The sequence below is a fragment of the Bombus huntii genome, chromosome 18, assembly GCF_024542735.1.
Source record: "Bombus huntii isolate Logan2020A chromosome 18, iyBomHunt1.1, whole genome shotgun sequence".
In the NCBI taxonomy this organism is placed as follows: Eukaryota; Metazoa; Arthropoda; class Insecta; order Hymenoptera; family Apidae; genus Bombus; species Bombus huntii.
In genome coordinates this window covers 3,799,386-3,821,446 of record NC_066255.1, presented here as the reverse complement: position 1 = coordinate 3,821,446, position 22,061 = coordinate 3,799,386, and the positions used below count along the sequence as shown (strand labels likewise).

Here is a 22,061-nt window from a genome sequence, read left to right as displayed (position 1 = left end):
AGACACGAGACTATAATTTGAAGTTTCTAGATCTTGAAATCCAGTGATAAAATAAAGTCAAAGAAAACAGAATACGAGATGAAATTTCTTCTAAGCAAGCTCGAAGAAACTGTCTGACCTCGATGGGACTTTCAAGGGGATCTTCAAACTCTTCGCCGTGACTTGTGGAAAGAGGTTTCTCGTGTTACAGAAAAAATCACTTGCTTCGAAGAATTCCGTGGAATTGGTCGCGCGTGCCGCGAGTTCGTCTACGAAATTCTACCCCGGCGCTGGTTAAACGTTTGTTGTTGGGCGGCTATGGTGCTGCTGGTGGTGGCGGCGACGGCGCTGGTGGTGGCAAATATATTATGCCTCTCGTAAAATTAAGTTTTTACGATCATTTTATGGTCGCGCGCGGTCCGTCGATGCTTAGTACCTATAGGTGTGCATTTCTCGCAGCTGTGCTTTGCGCGACTCGGCTCGTGTCGACTCGTCACAGACCTCTTTCATCATACGCGTCACCGAAACATTGTAATCGTTTTCGGAAACTCGGTTGCCTTGTCCCGCCAAATCCTCGGTCTATTCCATGCCGAAAATACCATTCTCATAGTCAGCTAGATCGTGATTGTTTATCTGGGCGCGAACTTGATGCAGAATTAGAGCAAGCGAGCTTAACACTATGACGGCTAGTTTCCCACCAAGAATTAAAAAGATACGATTTCCGTCACGTTCTTGGAAAAACTCGATTTCTAAAAATTCGATATCTCCGAATATTTAGAAAAGAAACGTCTAAAACGTTCGTTAACAGATACAGCCTTCGATGGTCGTCGTAGCGTTAGTAAAAACGCTGTATCTCTTTCTGCGTGCGATATTCGAAATATTGTAAAATTACGTAACGCCGGAAGCTTCGAAACGTCGAAATATTCCATACTTGTATTACGGGATAAGACAATTTTCAAGAAAGAATTACTATCCACTGCACTATTCGAGCCAATACTAAGGCTTTTCAACGAGTTCTTCTATAAAATTGAGAACACACGAGCCACCTTTATCCCGTAGCAATCTTCCAGTTCAGCTTTTATCGTCGAACGTTGAAAGATGCGAGCTACCGTTTAACGAACGAACGTGTCGTCGAGAAACACGGTAAACTGTTTGATCGGGCAAACGGTCCGAGCGACTAGGGTCGAATGAAGCCGGTGGAAAGCGTCGGGCTCTCTCTCTCGAGGTTTTGGGGTTGCAGCTTTCTCTTCGTATGAAAAAATTCTTGGGTCCCGATCGGAGAGGACGTCACTGAAAATTCGGGTCACCATCGGTACGTCCGAGTCTTGGATCAATGGAAATTCCTCGTTTGTGAAAGTTTCGAACGACTGCCGATCGACGGTGAAGCAAAGGGAGGAACGTACTTATAGTTTGTCCGTTCTAAGAGCCGAGCTTCGGAACTCTTGGTCGAAGTTATGCAACGCTTCCAGACGAATGTTCAACAATATAACGATAATAGGAAATAATTTTGGATTGCAACAAAATTGATTTATGAAGTAATAAGTGCTATCGTAAAATGTTACGTACGAACTGCTCGAAACAATTAGGCGATCTTCTCTTCCAATTATTATCTTAAAGTCGTACAAATAATAATTTTAGGATATTTCGTTGCTGTTATTCCTTTAATTTCTGTAACAAAATTCTCTAATTGCCTCGGGCAATTTAGTCTTCTATGTCTTTTGTTTTTCTTGCAACGGACTGACAGTTGTTATCTGATATTTAACACTTTGAAGACCGGAGACGCGAATTCGCGTCTTTCATTTTCCATTCATGCGGTATCCTATGAAACTGTTAACTAGCGTTAAATAAAACAGTAAAAAGAGCGATACATGCCGCAAACAAAACGTTACGAATGTGTCTTTAAAATAATAATACGAATAATATGAAATCGTGATCAATATATCGGATGTAATATTGGTCGCTTTGAATCATTTCAATCGCTCGGAAAACACGCCGGAGTTCAAGCTACAAGCCGGTCGTCGGGGCGTTAAGAAAGCAGTAATGTCAACGAAATGTCAAGTGAACTTTTGACAAAGATGAACGACACCTGAGTATCCGAAGATAATAAAAATTTCACGTTTTATAATGTCCTTTATCGTGTCGGAAAGAATTATTTTCCAAAATTTGAATAAATAGATCTTCTTCGCATCGGAAGAGAAAATAAAAGGAATAAGAACGACTAAACTTGGAAGGATAAAGCGGCCACGTTTTCCCCGCGTGCAGCTTTCGAGTAATTCCACGACGGTTATGGTGTTTACGCACGGCGGTGAAAGCCAGGATTGAATGCTAAAGAAAGGCTAGGACCAAGCGAGGGGATCGTATTATTTTAGTTGAATTATTTATAGAACGTTGCAGGAAAAAGGCACGCGCTTCGTTGCCCGGGAAGATTTCACCTGAAGAAAAATATACTCGCGCGAAGGGGGTGAAATAAGAAAGAGAGGAAGAAAGCGGAAATCGACGTGTCCTCGCGAAACGAGAATAGAAGTTCGGAGAAAATTGTGGCTGATCCAACCTTCAGATTTAAGGAAATACTCTCGGAGAGACGCGAGGGCCGTTACGAAATCTCGAGGGTTCTTCTCCCGCAGGATAAACGTTCGTTCGATCGGTGGCCGAGTTTCCCAGTGTTGCGGTATTTTCGCGTATCGCTCGAAAAGCTGGCTGAGACACGAAGGAATTCGCCGATAAATTCGAGCGAAAGGGTGGAGAAAACCGGTCGGGGCTGGAAGCGAGATCGAAGGCTTGGCATCTGGATATCTTTCGAGGCGTGGTTGTGATATAACCTCCTTCTCCATCTATGGCATCGCTTCCGTGCCTGATCCTACGATAGCGATATCAGTCTGAAAGTGTCTGGAAATCTTTCTCGTCCGATATACGACTTAATCTTATTTAACGCTGTATCGGCTATCCGTAAGATAAGCTTCATTTATTTTTGTATAACGAAAGTGAGTAAGAAGATGAAATATCTGACATAAGAATCTGAAGAAATATCTAGAAGAATATCAGAATTCTGGAATGCAAATTCCGCGATGTTCGAAAGGTTGTCCTAACCGAACAAAGTCTAAATATAGCGTGCCCGAATAAAGATAAAAACCAAGACGCCAAGAGTTTAAAACTCGGACGATTAGGTTGCAAGAACGCGATACATTGTAAAGTTGACGGTCGGAGCAACCCTTGTTTCCATCAGCGTTATCATTGGGTCTTCGTCCGAGTCTGGGAACATCGAGGCGGTTTCTCCATCACGGAGGACTTTATCTCGGGCCAGCCGACGATAGAATGCAAAACAGTGTCGCAAAAACAAGCTGCAGGGGAAGTCGACGAGTAGCCTGAGGAGGAGTTAAAGGTGGAGAAGAAGGAGACGGAGCAAGGTAAAGGCAAGTTGGCGGACGGAAGAGGGAAGAAAGATCTTGGGAGACATTGCCTGATGAGGACGGTTCCCATGACGACGCAACCCCAGGAACACGAAACGGTCTAGCCATCCTTGACTCAATACCGGCTCGCCATATACTCACGTAGCTCGCATCGAACCTCACCACCACTTCTTCGGTCTTCAAACCCTCTTAAGCTCTGGCTGGTCCCCTGTCCCCGTCCCTCGCCCCCTGCCCCCTCCGCCCACTTTCACCGCCACCGTCCCTGGCCAAATGGAATATCCCACGCTTATACTTTGTTCCATCTGCGGGTCCATATCGTCCGTTCGCGTGTACAGTGTACACGTGTGTACGTGGTTTACTCGTGTGAGCGACGGGCCGAGCGCGGAATACAAACGATCGAGCGTGCTAACGGAAAAAGAAAAAAGAAAAGGAAAAGCGCGAGCAGACTCGGAATTGCGGCATTAAGGGAGTCGCCGAACTTGGACGTGTTCGCCTTTTGTCGATTCGAACACGTTTCCTGGGAAAAGAGTGAACGTGAGCGAGATAAATCGGCCATCACTGGGATAATTAGCTTCTGGTTCTTTGTTATTCCTTTCGGAATTTGCGAGTAGCGATTGCCTCCGTTTGTAAGGTTCGATTTAGGAGAAACGCATCAGTCGTTTCTCGAACATCGTCGTGCTTAGATCGCATGCTTTATGGCTCTATTTCTCTTTGCTTCGTCTTATCTCGATAAACTTCGTTGACTTTTCACTGAGAATCGATATCGAGTAATCCATCGTTTTATCACTTTGTTTCAAATATCCTGTGACTTTTCACCGTCGAAAATATCACACAACGGCGTAAAAAAGTTTCTTATCTCGAGAGGGCGGTTCCTTTCCAAGGTATTCGGGAAAAAGTTCTACGACGAGGGTAGATATTTCGATCGATATTAAAGAAACATGCCGTTTCGAAATCTCTTTCTAAGATTTCGAAATACCAACCTACGAATGCTCCACCCTCTAATATATCTTCAACCCAGAAACCGTTCGAGCATAGAGAAATTATCGAACAAAATCACCAATGATATTGGTCTCTCGAACGATTTGAAAAAGAGCTCGAGACTATTCTTGACTCGCATCGAATATTTTTCCCTTGGAAAATTCGAAAATCTAGATTCCATCTTCGAAAACATCGATTCGCGAGTATATGACGGATCCTGGAGATAATTGAGCACGAGAAGGTCAGTCGACGGTAACTCGGGTCAGCGTGGCTCGGCTAGTGAATCGCAGGGAGAAACCCAGACTGGGAATTGGAGGTCTGACCGGTCTCGTAGAGCGCACGCCACTGCCATGTTGGAGGCGAATGTCGGAAGCGGCGTTCGGGATTGGTCGCGCGGCCATATCGTCTGCCTGTGGAAACGAGAGGGCGTCCCGGTGCTGGCGGCGTTCCACGCGGAAGGCGTCCCGACGCCCTGCTAAAAACGGCACGCGTCACGTCACATGGTTATGGGACTCAACCCCTTTTCCGCCCCTCCTGCCAGACGACCGCCAGAACCAGTTCACCGAGTCGCGGAGACGACGGGTTTCGACCCCTCGCGGCCAACGCGATATATTCCAATTCTCTCGACAGCGATTAACGAGCATTTTGCACGCTGCACCTTATGGAACAGTTGACTTCCATAAACGATCTATGTCGAGTTTCAGATTGCAATTTTTGAAGAGGGAAACAGGCGATTTTAGGGGTAGTAGAAGGGAGAGTAACTGTACGTACGATCGATGAACATTTGCACGTTTGTTAGCATTCGTGGAAGGGTGGATTTTTATGGATAATCTCAGCCTTGAATTTTTGAAGGAAAGCGAGGATGCTAGCATAAAGGGGTAGACGGGGGTGGATTATCGTATTGTAAATACGATGAAAAATACGACGAAGTGCGATATTTTGGAGGTCGTAGAGGCGATAAGAAAGCACATGTTTAACGCGAGATACAATTGAATCTAAAAGTTGCTTTCTTGCAAGAGAGAAAAAAGAAAATAGAAAATATGATTTCTTCCCCTATAGTCCTCGTAAGATATGTCGAGGTCGTTTAATGCGAAACGAGGTCGAAGAATGTTCGAGCAGAGAAAAGAGAATATATTTTGCGGATGAGTTACTATTAAAATGTATACGACCGAGGGATTGCTGCTTGAATGATTTAATATATAATACATATTAAGAACATGTCGATGTCTATTGGAGTTTTCAGTCATATAATCCAGTGGAATTGGATTAAGTAAATAAAAGTTGAAGCGTAATCTCCGTCATTTTCAAGATACCCTTCTAAAAGCCAGAGTTTCCCCGTCGAGTGTAATTTTGCAAGAAACTTTTTTCACGATTCGAGTTTCGTAATCTCTCGTAAGGGGTTTCCGCGTAATGAGTGCAACCCTTTCTGCTGAACTTTTAGTACCGTTGCCTGGCGTGAATTAAGACTGCCATTGGCTCCTTTGGGATCGGATTTTTTTTAATTATCTCAGCTGCGTTATGCCTCTTTTTTTTTTTGAGTGGTGCCTCGGCTCCCACCGTCTCGCAACGATAAATAACACGCAGCTGGTACTAATCGTTCGAATAATCCTTTCCCTGGAATGTTTAAGATTCGATAAAAAGAAATTTTTGTATACGTTTTGAATCGGCATGAAAGCGTTGTATCTGCACAAGTCTGTATTTATTGGAAAATCTATCTGCTCCATATAAAACACCCCTATAGGATAACGAGGCGATAAATATCGACCCATTACAGCGACAGAGGGTGTTATCGAAAACGTGCGTTTGAGAGCAATAAACTTTGAGGGTAATAAATTTCATTGTAATCCACCGGTCAAGGTTAAGAATGCTATATTTTTAACAGCCGCTCGATAGTTAAGAAACTATCATCGCACCAAAGGACGTAAATTTTACGAGGGTTTGTTTAGCTTTCTGTCCGTAGACCTTAAAAAATAATTATCATAAACTTTTTTATGAATTTCGGGGCACAAATCTGACAAACCTATTTCCAACTAAATATCCGAAGAACCATCTTACACCCTCGTCACATAATTAAAATATGCTCTGTCTTTTGACTTTCTCGATTTCGTTTAAGCTTCTCGCATGGACTACTCTAAAATTTGCATAAAGCCAGCAACATTTCGTTCGACTTGCGATCGTTGTGACAGCGATGGCGCGTAATCGTCGAGAATCATGGGATTTTTAATTCGATTATACGGCGAAATGCGTGCTCAGGGCCGAACTGGACGACGTAAATGGTAAATGGACGGCTTCTGCGAAGCGTTTCATAGGAATGGCATAACACAGCTACCCCTCGCTGGGGTTAGATACGGCAGGGAATCAAGAGGTTTCTCGTGTCCGGCTGTTGCGCACCCTCGACCAATCTCTTCTGTACACACCGATGTTGGCTAGCGTGTTTTTCACGCGACCAGCCCTTCTCTTAGCCCTTACTTCGCTCCACGACGATAATATTCCTCGTGGCACGTCCTGCCGACATTTCGCCAAGCTTCACCATTACCGTCTCTCTCGCTTTCTCCGTAGGTCTGTGCCGTTCTACCTATCGTCCCAAGAAACTGGCCGACCTTTTGTGTCGCATAAATCGTCAGGATTTGTGTATTATCCATTGGGATAAGATGTTTTGTTTTCCAGAAGAAAGATCGTGACACGGTAGTTTGTTGAGTATCATTGTGTACATACGCGTCGAACAGCTCGTTTAAGGAATATGTATATATAATTATGTACAGAGGAATTTCCTTTATCCGAATTTGTCGGGAAATAAACAATTCGTACAATAAGAATTCAATGGTTTTCCCTGTTATGTACTGTTCTACTATCTCTGTGACTATCTAGTTGAATCTTCAATTCCAGTTTGACCAGGCACTAGCTGTAATCTGGTTCCAATTTTTATGTGGAAATTTAGATATCTATTAATTTATTGAACGGTATCTGATTAAGATTCAAAACATACGGACTTGTTTTGATTTCAAACGATAAAGATTGAATCGATATGAAAATTCTTAAAGTACTTCGTTGCGAAAATATTTTCCTTTGCGTCTCACGGTCTCTCTCTTACACGCTGAATCGACACGTTTCCTCTCTTTCTCTCTTCAAGCGTCGTTCACCGGTTCGCCGTAAACTCACCCCCAGAGATTTGGCTTCGCAGACACCTCCAGAGAGCATTTCCACGTTTTCCACCTGCAGTCTCGATTTCGATATTTACGTTCAGCGCGGCGAATCGAAATTCATAGGCACGCCCATGATTGAATTTGCCGACCTTAGAAGAGAACCGTGATGGACTGGATCTCTTCAAAACGTTTCCGTGCGTTCGACTTTTTCCGTATCGTTCCAACAGGAAAAATTCGTAAAAAATGATTTTAATAATAAAGACATCACCATGGTCCCAGTTGCATTGGCCAAAGTGGCGAGAAACGTCATCGATATAGGAACGGAAACATGTTTTCGAAAGTAATAAGCTAAGAGGCCATATTATAGGTCGATTAACGGCTGTACAAGCTACCGAACTTTATACCTGGAGCGATATATATAAAAATATTTTTACATACAGTCACGTTAACGGGATATAGGTATGACAATGTCAATGATTGTTCCCTTTTTTTCCGTTTCAGGCTGATGTTTTTCTTTATAAACCTGTAAATAAAAGGCCTCAAAGTGTACGGCGCCGTGGAGAAGACGTTTCACCCGTTCGAGCTGTGCAGCAGGTGAGTCAAATCTTTCTGAAAGCGTCCATTGTTTCGTATAATTTCGATCCTAAAAGAAAGTGGACGATTTATTAAAAAATGTTCTGTACATTTAAAACATATATATCATACGTAGTCACGTGTAATACTTCGACGAAGTTGATCGAATCCCTCATTCGATCGCAGTTGTACAATTTAGAAGCGCGTGTTTGATTTAAATTGAGTCTACGATACTAGCCATAAAATTATAAGATTGTCGCGAAATATTATTGTTGAAATTTGCGAGAAGAAAGTGGCACGGATAACGCGCCTAGGACGAAAGTAAGACGCGTGGGAGTAACGTAACGTGGCGATCGATCCGAGAAACGCGATATCTATAAAACACTTTCGATTGGATGTGTCACCCTTTCATGGTGTTTGCTAATGTTTCAGGCTTTCCCGCGTGTTCCAGCCGGGAACACTGGCCGGTATACAAGGTGAGTTGCGCACCCGTCTATTTCTGTTATATTCCTTTCTTTTCTTCTTGTTCAAATGAAACCATTACTCGCCCACGGTACGTTCGATAAACGTTTCAATCCTCTTAACACCGATCCCTAAAATTCATTTTATCGAATTTACGAACTCGTTGCACCTGGAAAATGTCCGATCGCAGTGACACTTGGCAATCGACTATGAAACGATTTCTAAACGAAGCGACAGATGCACTTGGATATTAAAAAAGAAAGAGGAGAATCGGCGCGCGAAACGATGAAAAGAAGCGGGGAACACGAAGAAAACAGTGACATCGTGAATTTTTAAGGCGATACGATCACCCCCGACGTCTCGTTCGGACTAGACGAGTTAATTCGCTGCTTGTAGCCGACCTCGAAACCTCGAGCTAAAAAGTCGACGATAACGTACTGTTTCCTAGGTACGTACTTGCCGTAAACAGAGGATTGTATACAACTGCATCGCACTAAAAGCTACTAAACCGCGCATACTACCTATAAATGGGCGGGTTGCTATAAAGCCCATTCATGATCGCGTCGTCTGTACAACGAACGTCAGGTGGCTCGCGCCTCCCCCGCGATTTATCGCACTTCTATTCGAACAAGAGTCTCGTGCCTCCCATGTACTTCCTACGCAAGCACAATAGCACACGACCCCGATATCGGTGCAGACAGTGATTCGATATATTCTACTTCAATTGCGTTATTTAAGAATAAGCAAAGCAACGATATATTATCGACTGTTATACGAAGGGAATCGATTTTGTTGGTAATCTTATAAAATGAGATTCGCTAACTGGTTAGTTCCGATAGCGAAAATTTTAATTTTCTAATAGATATTAATGCAAGGAGAAGAATAAAATCCTAATTGCACGACTTAATATTTAAATTATTTAGGACGATATTATTCGTCTATTTCTCTCAGTTTACCTATTACGAAACAGGAAACAATGGTTAAATAACAGGAATTTAGGACAGTGATATACAACATACACAGCTTACAGTGTTTTCTTCCTCTTTTGTTACCGCTCTGGGTACAATTCTCAACGCTATTCGTAAAGTAACACAAACTTAAGGCAATGATATACAACTTATACGGTTTATAATGGTCTCTTCGACCCTAGTTACCGTGTTTCGGTACAATTCTCGATGCTACTTTCTACAGTACTCTAATCCGCTGGAATTACTCATTTTACAACAAATTACAACCCTCGCAATAACTTTTTTTGCTATGTTTTTATGTGCAAACGGTAAGGACGTCTCGTAGGCAAATATACCTCTCTTAATTACCCCTACATCGTAAAGGTCCCGTTATATTAAGCCTATTATCCTTTTTCCTTAGAATACATCAGGGTATACCCTAGGAATGCTATCCTCAGAAATTTTGCCTGCATTTTAAATACCGCCTATTGTAAACAAGATTTCTTTCTTAAATTTACTTCAGTGAGGTTTGTTGACGGAATGGCTTGAAAAGTAGAGAAAACTTGGAAAATTCTGTTCCACCATTCCTTTATGTAATCTTCTCGCAAAGTCGAGATATTTGACGTTAATTGTTAGAGACTCGTGATTACGAGGGACGATCGTGACCGTTTAGAAACGAAATCAGCGCGAACGTCGTAGTCGTGTGGACCTTGGAACTCAAAAGAGAAATTTATAGATTTCTCGCGAGTTATTGCACCAATAATAAATTCTCGCTAATGGATCAATTACGTAACCGAAGGCTATCATCCATTTGCAGGTGTGCTCCATCCATGTGCAGGTTCGATCACCTTTTAACGCCATCGTTTATTACTAGTTTCAAGTTCAATCTGTTCATAAATAGTCGGAAGAAGCTTCTAATGTCAAGTTTACTCACGTCGAGTATCTTATTCAAATATACTCATATGCCTTCTGTTGCACAATTTCACTCAGGACTTTTTTATCTGCACTTTTGTTGCTACGTAGTGTTAAGGCCTTTGCCCTTCCGTCGAAAAAAGATGCAAATCGTACAGTTTAGTATACACAAAGTGTCAAGTCGTGAGAACTAGCCAAATATGGACTATGCACGGTAAATCTTCATTTATTGCAATGAAATTTTAGTTTTCGCAAGGTTGAATCGACTCTTGCTCATTGACTCTGCTTATCTGAACACTGGCCATATATATTCTAGTTACCTGAACAGTTTACTCCTCGATAGATTCAGATAGACGAATAGGTTCTAAAGTCCAAAGTTTTACTCGGTCGCAACTTAAAATTGACTCGGTTGCTTTAAAAAAGCTCGACGATGGACATCAGCGTTGTATAGATTTGCCGATAAACCTAACGGGCGTTCGAATAATTTGATAATTCGTTTGCCGATTAAGAAGCATCCCACGTCGAGGCGCGATCTAGTGGCGCGCGAGCCTGATGGACAGATGGAAGGCGTATGTGCCACCGGAGTTGTTGTCAGATCGTTTTACTTTACTGCCCCATAAAAGTACCGAGATTTAGACTGCAATACTGCCATGACGTATTGTCGGCACTTGTGTGCGTGTGCACGTACACGCGTCGTTACAACGTGCGCGTCGATTCACGCACCGTAGTGAGATCGTGGCGGTCGCGAGACATCATCCGTTCCTCCTTTCGCGCGTGACGTCACGCGTGCAGAACAGCGGAAAACGGTCGAGGACTCGGTCATTCGTTCGCGCGACTCCTTCGATCAATTCTCTGTGTTGTTACGTCGGAGAACGTGGCCATTAGGATAATTATGTTCGCGCGTCTACGAGGAATTGGTGGACATTGATTTAGCGATATGGAACTGTAACGTATTACGATCACGATATTTTCGCTACTTTTTGCGTCTTATCACGGTAATTCTGTCGTTGTTGTTGTTGTTGTTGTTGTTGTTGTTGAGTCTGGACTCGATGGATTGAAAAATATAAGGTTTGAACTAAAACGAATAGGTGTAGCGACTATTTGGAGTAAAAATCAAGGCGATAGATAACTCGGCCAATTCGAACGATTACTCGGTGTTGAAGCCACATGATTGTAAACAAATAATTTAGCAACGATAACGGCTAGTCGTTATTCCGCGAGATAATGGGTATCGTAAAAGACGCGGTGTTCGATGACGGAACTGGCCGAGGATCGACAAAAGTTGCGACCACGCGTTCGTAAATATAACAATCGAAATCGTTAGTCTTGGAAAATTGAATTACTTCGACTTAAAATATCGGACAGAAGCAAACGATCGAGAAAGAGAAAGACGCGAAACCTACTTCTTTGGTTAAGGACGAAATTTTACGAGCTCCCGTGTCTTATTTATCGCGCGTTGGAGGCGCGAAAAAAGTGGAAAGGCTACCGACGCGAAAATTTTGATTCGTGGTAACCCAAGGGACGCGAAAATTGTACGCGGGATAGTCGAAGAGGCACCTGCTGTTCGACGATTGGATTACGACCCGGTTCAAATCGTTCCTTTCGTTTTATTTTCATCTCTTTCTTTAGCCAAGAGTCGTGCTCGCAGTGGAGAAAACGCTTGCAAGCACGAAAGAAGTCGCTCGAGCGCTATCGAGATTTTCGTGAAGAGGCCCGCGCGTATACATGTTTCGCTGCGTTTATGCAGGCTAATTCTCGTGCAGAGAAGGGACAGAGGCAGACTAGAGTGCGATGGACGAGGGTAGGGAAGGGGTTCGGGGCTAACGGCTTGGCAGAGCGCAAAGTGGTAGGGGGAAGAGAGACGTGTCCGTCCAGGGTTTAGTTATCAAACGATCCGAGAGATCGCGCTCGTGTCGCCTTCAGCTCGTTTGCGCGTCGAGCCGCGGGCAGAGCTCTCAGTTGACGCTCAGTTCGGCTCAGCGAGGCCAGAGAGAAGAAAGGGAGTCTTTTCGTGTGTGTAAACACCGCGCGTGTGTGTATCGTCATTGCCTGCCAGGATTCCACGGCGACTGTGTAGCTCTCTACTTGAGGTATCTAAGGCCGCGTGCACCCCACGATACTTCTTCGGGGATCTGTTACCTGACTTTTCAGAACAGAGCAAAAAAAAGAAAAAAAGGGAAGAGCGCTGAGAGAGCCACTCGGTCCGATCACGAACGTACCGTTTCTCCTGCCCGTGGTGATCCTTGACGCGAGTACGTCTACTGGGATTTCTGCGATTCGTGGATAGCGCGCCTCTCGCCTCGAGAACGGTCGGATAGAAGGAGAAAAGACGTCGAATCGAAATCGAAGGATATTTAAGGAGGATAGGGTGAAAAGGCGAGAAAAAGTGACCGGTGGAGACGAAGTGCGCGCTGAAGTGGACGTCGCGTGTGTATTCGAAGAGAGTAATGAGCAGCGTGACAGTTTCCTTTGAGGAAGGAGACGGGACGACATGCAGCTCGAGCATGGTCCGGACCGGGACGACGATAGCAAGATCGGTCGAGCAGTGAAAGAAACGTGCTCGTGCCGTACGGACGACGTGACGTGCTCGGTCCCGAGAAGACCACGATTGCCAAGTGTCCTGATCGCCGTGACATGTTTCAGCCGCGTACCGCTCGTTGATCGTTTCGAGCATCCATCGTCGCCGGTGACGTCCGGCGATCGCGAAATTACGTGGAACGCGCGAAACGAGATCGACTGATCGCAAGAAGAAGAGACCGAATTAAAATCGCAGTTTCTCGCCCGTTACGCATATCGTTACGCGTTGATAAAATAACAAAGCTGCAACGACCTATATCGGCTAGATATTCCCGAACGATCGTTTCTAAAGGAGTGCTGTGTCATTTTTTGTTTTTGTTCGTTCCAACGTCGCGCGTGGCGCATCATCGTTGGACCTGATCATCGTCATCGTCATCGCTGTTCGATCGCTGGATCGTTTGAACATCGATATCGGAATTCGACCCGCTGACCGATCCTCATCGACGACGTTTCTGCACGTGGCTCGACCTGCTTGCCGCCCGTCAACCTCGATCAACCTCGGTCGTCGTCTTGGACGCGTTGTCGCGGTGGTGGTGGTGGTGGTGGTGGTGGTGCATGCACCTTTTCTCGACGGATTTGCTACGCATTTTATCGCGCCCCTGGGCGCCTCCTTCTCTGTCTATCCCTGTCTCGCTCCGTCTTCTTCTCTCGTCGCTCTCGCTCTCGCTCTCGCTCTCGCGCGTTCTCTTCGTCTCTCCTTTACTCGGTTTCTCTCTTTCTGGATTGCCGTGTGCCGTCTCCCTCCACCCCACGCTTACCTACCCCTCCACCTGTCTGCCGCGTCGCTGCACACCCTCTCTACCCTCTGCCAACCCTACTCACACGATCACGTACACCCGTACAATTTTCCCTATCCCCACCTACCGCGCGCCTTCTCTACCTTCCGCACGCGTTTTCTTTATTTATTCCGCGATTCCACGGAGCAACGCAACGCTTCGCACACGATGAAACGCGCGGCTTTTCCGTCCTCGCCTTTTTGAAATCGTCGTCTCGCGTGCCAATTTGTGCACGGGACTCGCCGCGGTATTTCCAACTGGTCTCGCTCCCTGACCATTGGTTACATTTGCTGCCGATTTCGTCGGCCACGCTCGACGAGACCGTCTCGTAAAATCGACGCGAATAACTACCGCTCTGCTGCTTCTCTCGCTCCCCCACCTCCCCGCGTCGCCGTCATTCTCGCGGCCTCTGCCGTTTTCTTCTCTTTCTTCCCCTCGTTCGCCTCCTACTCCTCTTCCTCCGCCCTCTCCCCTCCCCCCTGCCTCCTCTACCTGCTGCTCTTTCATCGCGTACGGTGTCTCGTTTTGTCGGACTAACGTTACTCGCGACGTTATATCGGCTCGCTCGTGTCCGTCCTTGGATCGCATATGCACGTCGTAAACGCGACCGCGTGAAACGACGATGCGATCGCGTTTGCCGGTCGACTGGTGAAAAATCGATCCGGTATTCCCGCGCTTGGTCCGCCGCTGCAACCGTCTCCCGGACAACGCCGACGATCGCGGCCGGATCGGCCACGGAATCGGCCGCGTCGCGACCCTCGTTCCACGTCGACATCGCCACCGTCCCGGGCGTCGTCGTTATAACACCGGCAATCACCTGTCACCATCTGCACCATCGCCGATCACGTGGCTTGCTCGACGGCGACGCTGTACGACAATGTTCACGCCGCGCCGCTATGCGGCTCCGGCGTGGGCCACCCTGGCTCCGTCACGCCGATGGGGTCAGCCACCGGAGCGGGGAATTCCACCGGGGTAACCTGGTGGGCCATGATGAACGGTTCCCTCTACGAGGACAGCCCGCCACCGGTCCCGCCAACAGCCTCGAGCCTCGTATCGATCCAGCAACAACAGCAAGCTACATCGACACCGGCTTCCCATCAACAAGCCACTACACCGACCTCGCCAGCTGCACCGGCTTCCTCGGCTACGAGCGCGCCTTCGGCGCCCACAGCCAGCGCCAGCTCGACATCGCCGAGCGCCTCCTCGGTGGCGAGCAACAGCGCGCCAGGCCCGCTCCATATACCCGCCAAGAGATTGACCGCCACACCAGCCGCTTCCTCTTACGGCGAAGTCGGCTGCGTCGAGTCCACCGCCGCGCCCGCCGCTGGACCAGCGGGTGTCATTCGTCATTCCCATTCGTCCTCGGCTGGCTCCCAAGGAGGTTGGAGTTACAGTCCCCATCATCCCCAGGACTCTCACTACTCGTCTGCCGCAGCCGCGGCTGACTCCCTCAATCATCACCAAACCTACGGGGGTAACAATCCCCCGACCTATTACAATCTGGCGGCCGACCCTACCTCCACTTCCGGATCCTCCAGGGACAACCGGAAAGCCAGCACGCTCAGCTTCTGGTCGCCAGCCGCGGCGACAGCGGGTTCCGCCGCCACCGCCGGCTCCACTTCCGACTACAAGTCCTATAACTCGGCCGGTGTCGCCACCACCAGCTCCTCGACCGGGGCTGGCTCTTCCTCCGCCGCTACGGGTGCCACGGATCCGGCCGTTTCTTCCTGTCATCAGAGCTTCTCTCAGAGCTGGTGCAACTACGCGCCGTACACCACGGCTAGGCATCACCATCCGGTCGACACGGCTGGCCATCATCATCCTCACTCGCAAGCCGGGGTTCCGTATTTGGCGCCGTCCACGGCGGACGACCGAGGAAGGGTCACTGCCGCGATGGTAGCCGCCGAAGGCGCATTCCCACATGACGGATACGGTGGCCTTAGGAATTACGGGGCGCCCGAACCTGTTACCTCCAGTCCGTACCCACCTCCAGGTAAGCATCGACTCTGTCTTCTTTTTCATCTTTAATCTATCTTCTTTCCTTCCAGTAGGATCTGCCACTAAGGTAACGTATACCACGTACGTTCTCTACATACGCGCTTGATTTTACTGTTCTTCGTTCGATGGAATAGGTTCTAACGTAACTCGTGAACCGCGCAAAATTTGTTTGCTCGTAAACGCAAGGTCATCCACTGTACGTGCTCCGGCGAGTCCGCAGGGAAACGAAACGTCGTCCAAAAGTCACGAGATCGTGCTTCGAATCTCTTCTAGCTCGGCCTTGAAACGAGTTGAAACAGAGAGAGAGAGAGAGAGAGAGAGAGAAACGAAAAGAGTAAGATCGTGAGGGATGTAGAGAAAATTTAAATGGTCGAAATTCGCGAAGATCCTGACCTGTCGCACTAGCGATTCAGTCATCGTTCATTCACGTATTTGGTCATTCTCTTTCGTCCCCACTCGACGTCCTTTCCTCGGGATCCTGGAACCCATGAAACGTCGCATGAGCAACAACGAACCACGGCAGGTTTATTGGCGGCCGTAACTCGTAAACTCTGGCGTGCGCCTCCGATCAGCTGATCCGTTCCATGACCCGTGCAGCCGTTCATTCTTCTCCTACTAACGGCCATTCTTGCTTTCCTTCTCGCAAACGCTGTCGTCAATTTCTTTTCGCGTATCCATCCATCATTCGGTTCGCCCTGTTTCGGCTTTTAATCCGTTTGGATATCTTTTTACCCGTTGTACGTCTACGGAACGTCCGTAGGTCCTTGCTCGGCTACTTGCATAACCAGTTGGAACTCTGTCGGCGTTGAAAACATATGCAAACGTACTGCTGACATATTCAATGCCACGACCGAATCGTATTTTCCTCGTCGCCAAAGAGTCGTAGCAGAACGGAAAGATTGGCTCGGTTTAGAGCTACGAGCTGGAGATTTTGATCGGGCAATAGGATATTATAGAGGCCGGTGGAATGTACGCGCGTGGCTCTTCGAAATCGTAAAGAATAGGAAAATACGAGACACGGTAGTTGCTCATACGACCAAGCTCGGCCCGATAAACGAGATAACGTTCGCGTGATCCTCTCGACTCTCGGCCCCGAAGTTAATCGTATGCGTGGTAGGGAGGTGCACGCGCAGGCGTGCGATCCATACAAAGTAACAGAATACGAGCGCCGCGTATAGTTTAACCGTCCCCCAATAGATGGCAGCTCCATTATCTTTGTTCGTCTGTCTGGTATACGAGACCGCGTCGTCGCGGCATCGTCTTCAACGCGTAGCTTTTGCCGAATGCTTCCGACCAAACGGTAGCGCGGTTTTTGGACAAGTCGCGCAGACCGCGACAGCTACCGCTGTTCACGATCCATCGTTCGCAACCGATCAGATAACATCTTCCTGGTTGGGTAACGTTATCGTCACAAGAAGACCGGTTGCAACGAAACGACGCGCGCTCGTCGTTTAAAAGCCACTTTGCAACTTTAAACGACCTCCTATGTTTCGCTTTTTAATTTATCGCGCGCTTTTCGATCCCCTTGGTCGTGTCTAATTAGGGATATTTCGAGTTACGATCTAATCGCGCGAGCCATCGTTGATCGTACACCGTCCCCGATGTTTTATCTTTTCAGTTACTGTACTCGGTTAGTTTCTGATCGAAAACTCGATTCGTCCTCCTTCGAAATTAACGCTTCGTCTTTCGCGTTAAACCGTTCTGCTAAATTGAAATTACAATAGATAGTCGTATCTAGATGGTCGGAGAGGGAAAAGCTTTCGTCGCGTTGATATCAGTAAATCGTGGACAGTGGTTGTTTCGAGGGTTGGCGCGATAACCGTAACACGCTCGTTGCTGGTAGCACGCCTGCCGCAAATCGATACGTCATTTATCCCGCAGCTCCGTGTGCCCCTTTACACGTCCCTATCGCGCATTCACATTCGTAAGAATTCCGACCTTCGTTAGAACGATCGGGCGTATTTCAACGTTTTATTCGGCGATACATCTTTTTCTCTCGCTTGTGCAATCGGGTTCGCGTAGCAAAACGAACGAAAGCAAAAGTACGTTAAACGAAATAGAAGAAAACGGGAGGAAACGGAAGGAACTGGCATCGAGAAACGATAGAAACTACGGGGTGCGGGAAAATAAGAATTAGAACGGGAGAAACGTATATAGAAGAGGATAGGCGGATGACCAGAGGGAGGATGTTACGTGCTCTAATACGATAGGAAGAAAAGACGTAACTCGAATCAGCCTCTATAAAAAAAGAGAGTGGGAAATGTTTGGTACATTTTTCCCGATCTTGCTATGTTTTAATCGACCGTTTACGATAAGAAGACATTTCTAAAGTTATGGCCGAGGAGAAGGATGGAAGATTTTCTCAAAAAACGATAACAAAGAGCAAGTCTTTAAGTTCGACCGCCGCACGTTAAAATTTATTCGTCTCTCGACGATCGCGCTATTTCGGTTGTAAATAAACTCACCTATTTTCGGTTGCTTTAATAAAATTCCTCGTTGGAACGTGTTTGTTAGGAAATAACAATCCCGAGGAGGACATAGGAGCGTTTTGAGAATCGAGACACGGTTGTGAATAACGTCGATGAGATTCAACGAGGGGAATAGCAGGTGGGAAAGTGCAATTTAGTTGGGCTGACGAGCGTGTAACGTTGCCAAGCTCGCGAGGCTGTTGCATTCGTAGCTTTGAAACGATTACTCGCCATCGTTGTCCGTACTTGGGTTAAAGATAGACGGACAGGCGGACCGCTTTCGTAATCCCTTCGTTTCAAGCACGCTACGTTCGAGCATTGGGCGACCTCTTCCAAAAAGACGTTATTTATATCTCACCTTTACTACGCACCTAATTTACAAGGACTTGTACTATCGGCAATCTTTTTTTATAATAGTTCTACGTCGAACAACGAACGATAAGACAATGTTTCGATCGTACAGTACCTTTTGTACCGCGAATCAAGAAAGACGGAACGTATAATACGAACGAGATTGACCTCTCACGACCGTAAATAAATTTTTAGATTACACGACTTATTACTTTTGACTAGAATCATAAAATTAAAAAAAAAAAAATTATTTACGAGAGAAACGAAACTCTTTTTTTAAAATTGCTGGAAGTCGTTGGACGTTGTTATCGTCGTCGAACGTTTTAATTGGCAAATAGAAAAATTCGCGAGGCGAACGATCGCGCGATTCGTGCACGGTCTTGAACCACCGCTGCACCGGCTACGACGGGAAATGTACTAACAGTACCGTGTTTCGCGTTTCCATTTCATGTTTTCCGGCCGGTTAGTACGCCCGGTCCAATTATATCGGCTCCTCGGCCCGTCGCGTCGCGTCGCGTCGCGGCGAACCCTTTGTGTAAGTATGTGCCTCACGTATTTACACAATACACGCATTCGTCAAACGCACGCTGTAGCGCCAGGAAACGCTTTGGGTGTGAATTTCACGATTTCCTGACCTCGCATTCCCCTTAATCAGCGAAATTTTAATTGAAGAAACTTCGTTATTTCAGGGATCCTTTTATCTCTTGGAATTATTATATTCGTTATGTCGATATTCATCGTACGAATTTGAAATCACGATTTTCTTTCTTCTTCCGTTTTCGATATTTTAAAGATCGAATTAGCCTCACTTGCACGTTTACGATGCTGTACTGAGAAACCAGTTTAAAACTCGTACCTAGTAAATGCAATTATTAACCTCTCACGGAAAATTTAATATCCACTATAACTGTACCAGTTTTCCCTCTCCTCGACCGGAGCACGATCGCGAAGAGATAATTTTAAATTAATTAACCCCTTCGAGACTATCGGAAAAATACGTGCCAACGCAAACTTCAGTTCTTTCCGAATAAGTTGTTTACGACCGCTATTCGCAACGTATTTCGCGTAGATAGCGTCAGGTTCATAACATAACGTGAAAAATTGTGTAAACAGTGTGTACTATAAAAGACACGTGGGATTATATATCCCCATTTCAAAAATATGCTTGGCCTTATCTTTTTTAATCGTTAAATATCATTGTATCGCGTTTGTTGTTGGTTATTGACGGGAAAAAGGTTCGTTTCGAAAGGGTTAATTCCGAAAGCCTATATAAATATCAATAAAGCGTCGCTCACGATATTGGGATATACATACGTCGATTAATACGATCACTCGAGTATTACGCTTATCGACTTTTAAATGAGATTTTTTTCTCTCTTGTTAATGTCAGCGGGATATGTTGTCGTATTCAGAGTACTAATTCCAAATGGTAAACAGATCGGTTCATCTGTCGGGAAATCGGGAGACGGTATCACAGTATCGATCGGTTTGTTTGGTTCGGTTTATAACACGTAACCAGTGTCAATAGAGATTTCATTCGGAACAAAGACTAACGGTATTATATAGTTACGCGCCGATACGTCGACCAACGAACCGATGTATTTGCTCTCGTTTCTGTCGACTTGTACGGATCTGATAATTGGACGAGCCGCGGAAAAAAGGAACGGGTATGGTGATTTTCTTTGTCCGGGGCACGTTGGGACGCAAGATCGAGAATATGGTAATTGCTATCGAGTAGCAACGGATCGAGCGGAAGTTATTTTTTAATCTCGTATGAATATATTATTCTGAAAATTTGATTACTTTCGATGAGCGCAATCTCAATATCGAAGCAAATTTATTTATCGGCTATATTCCTAGCTAGCAACTAGGTTGTTTGTTACCGGCAAACTAATTGTGTTAAGTGATGTGGGGTTCCTCCCCATCTTCGTTGTTTCCCGCAGGTTCCCTGGCGGGAGTCGGCGTCGGTGTCGGCGTACCCGGGATGGGCGTTGGTTGCGGAAGCTCGAACCCTCTGGAATGGACCGGTCAAGTGACGGTACGAAAGAAACGCAAGCCGTACTCCAAGTTCCAGACGCTCGAGCTTGAGAAGGAGTTCCTGTTCAACGCGTACGTGTCGAAGCAGAAGCGATGGGAGCTCGCGCGCAACCTAAATCTAACCGAGCGACAGGTGAAGATTTGGTTCCAGAACCGACGAATGAAGAATAAGAAGAACAGTCAACGGCAGTCGCAGCAGCAGAATAACAACAACAACAGTAACGCCAACAACGCGAATCATCACGCGGCGACCGGTAGCCACCACCATCCGAGCGCCGCACACGCGCCACCCTCGAGTCACCACGTGGTCGCGCAGGCGCACCACGCAAACGGTTCCGCGAAGCATCATCAGTGACCCGTGGCCTTCTCTGGGGTCGTCTTCGGCCATCATCATCATAGCCATGGCTCAACGAACGGTTGCGTCGGAAACGGGACTGGAACCGCGACCGGGACCACGACCGGGACCGGAACCGGGACTGGAAACGGCACTGGTCACTCCGGCGGCCACGCGAGTCTGGTTACAGGTCACAGCCACACGCTTCACGCGCCCCAACCTCAAACGCCTCTGCCGACCCACGCCGCCGGTGCCTCCAACACCGTCACGCCCCCCACCGCTGTCGTTCATCCTCACATTCACGCACATGCTCATCATCATCAGTTGGCGCACGTGGCTCAGCAGTATCCTGCGCTTCTTCATCAGACGCCTCATGGCCTGGCTGCCTGAACGCGAGATCATCCTTCAGGTTTTGACGCCCCCAGAGAAATCGTGGATGAGTCGTGCCATCGTACACGGCTCGACCTTGCAACGCAACTTCTTCATGACCGCCGTCGTCGTCGTCGTCGTCGTCGTCGTCGTCGTCGTCGTCGTCGTCGTCGTCGTCGTCGTCGTCGTTACTGGAAATCGGCATCCACGATAACGTCGGATAGATAGATATGCACCCGCACACTTATCGAAATTTGTTCAGCAGCTGTTCAAAGACTGCCTATCACTTGTAAGGAAAAATAATGTTTCGCGAGTAGTATATTATTATTATAATATTATTTTATTATTATTATTATTATTATTATTAATATTATTATTGCCAATCATCGTCATCTTTATCGTCACCCATGTTTATTATCCAACGGAAGGAATACTGTTGTATAGAAGAGCGTGATTAATTAGGGCGTCCTTGAAACGTCAACCATCAGACTCCTTTCCCGCGTGTCGGTATCAGGTGTCGGTCTTCTTCGAATAGTGCGCATTACGATATGCGGCACCAAGCAATCTGTCCAATTCGTAATTCGGTAGTACTTCCTCCAGTATATATATACTATATATATAGTAAAGCAAATTAGTGTCACTTAGTGTCTGTCCTTCCCCATCTCATCAACCTTTACCCCTAACTGGATGAACACCTTCTGTCCTCCTTACTCCCAAGAAGCTCCTCCTCCTTCAACACCGGTCTGTACC

General features: G+C 46.6%; 1 protein-coding gene and 1 long non-coding RNA gene across 2 annotated transcripts in view; one reads left to right on the top strand and one right to left on the bottom strand.

Annotated features, from left to right (window-relative positions):
- The window catches only part of LOC126875487 (uncharacterized), a 51,296-nt gene that overhangs the window by 5,561 nt on the left and 23,674 nt on the right, over positions 1–22,061 (bottom strand). The gene's annotated exons all lie outside the window — the stretch shown is intronic.
- Positions 13,595–21,464, top strand: LOC126875486 (homeobox protein abdominal-B-like). Its single transcript, XM_050638436.1, has 2 exons — positions 13,595–15,747; positions 20,476–21,464. The coding sequence occupies exons 1-2, from the start codon at positions 14,691–14,693 to the stop codon at positions 20,961–20,963; spliced, it is 1,545 nt and encodes a 514-aa protein (XP_050494393.1). The 5' UTR covers positions 13,595–14,690; the 3' UTR covers positions 20,964–21,464.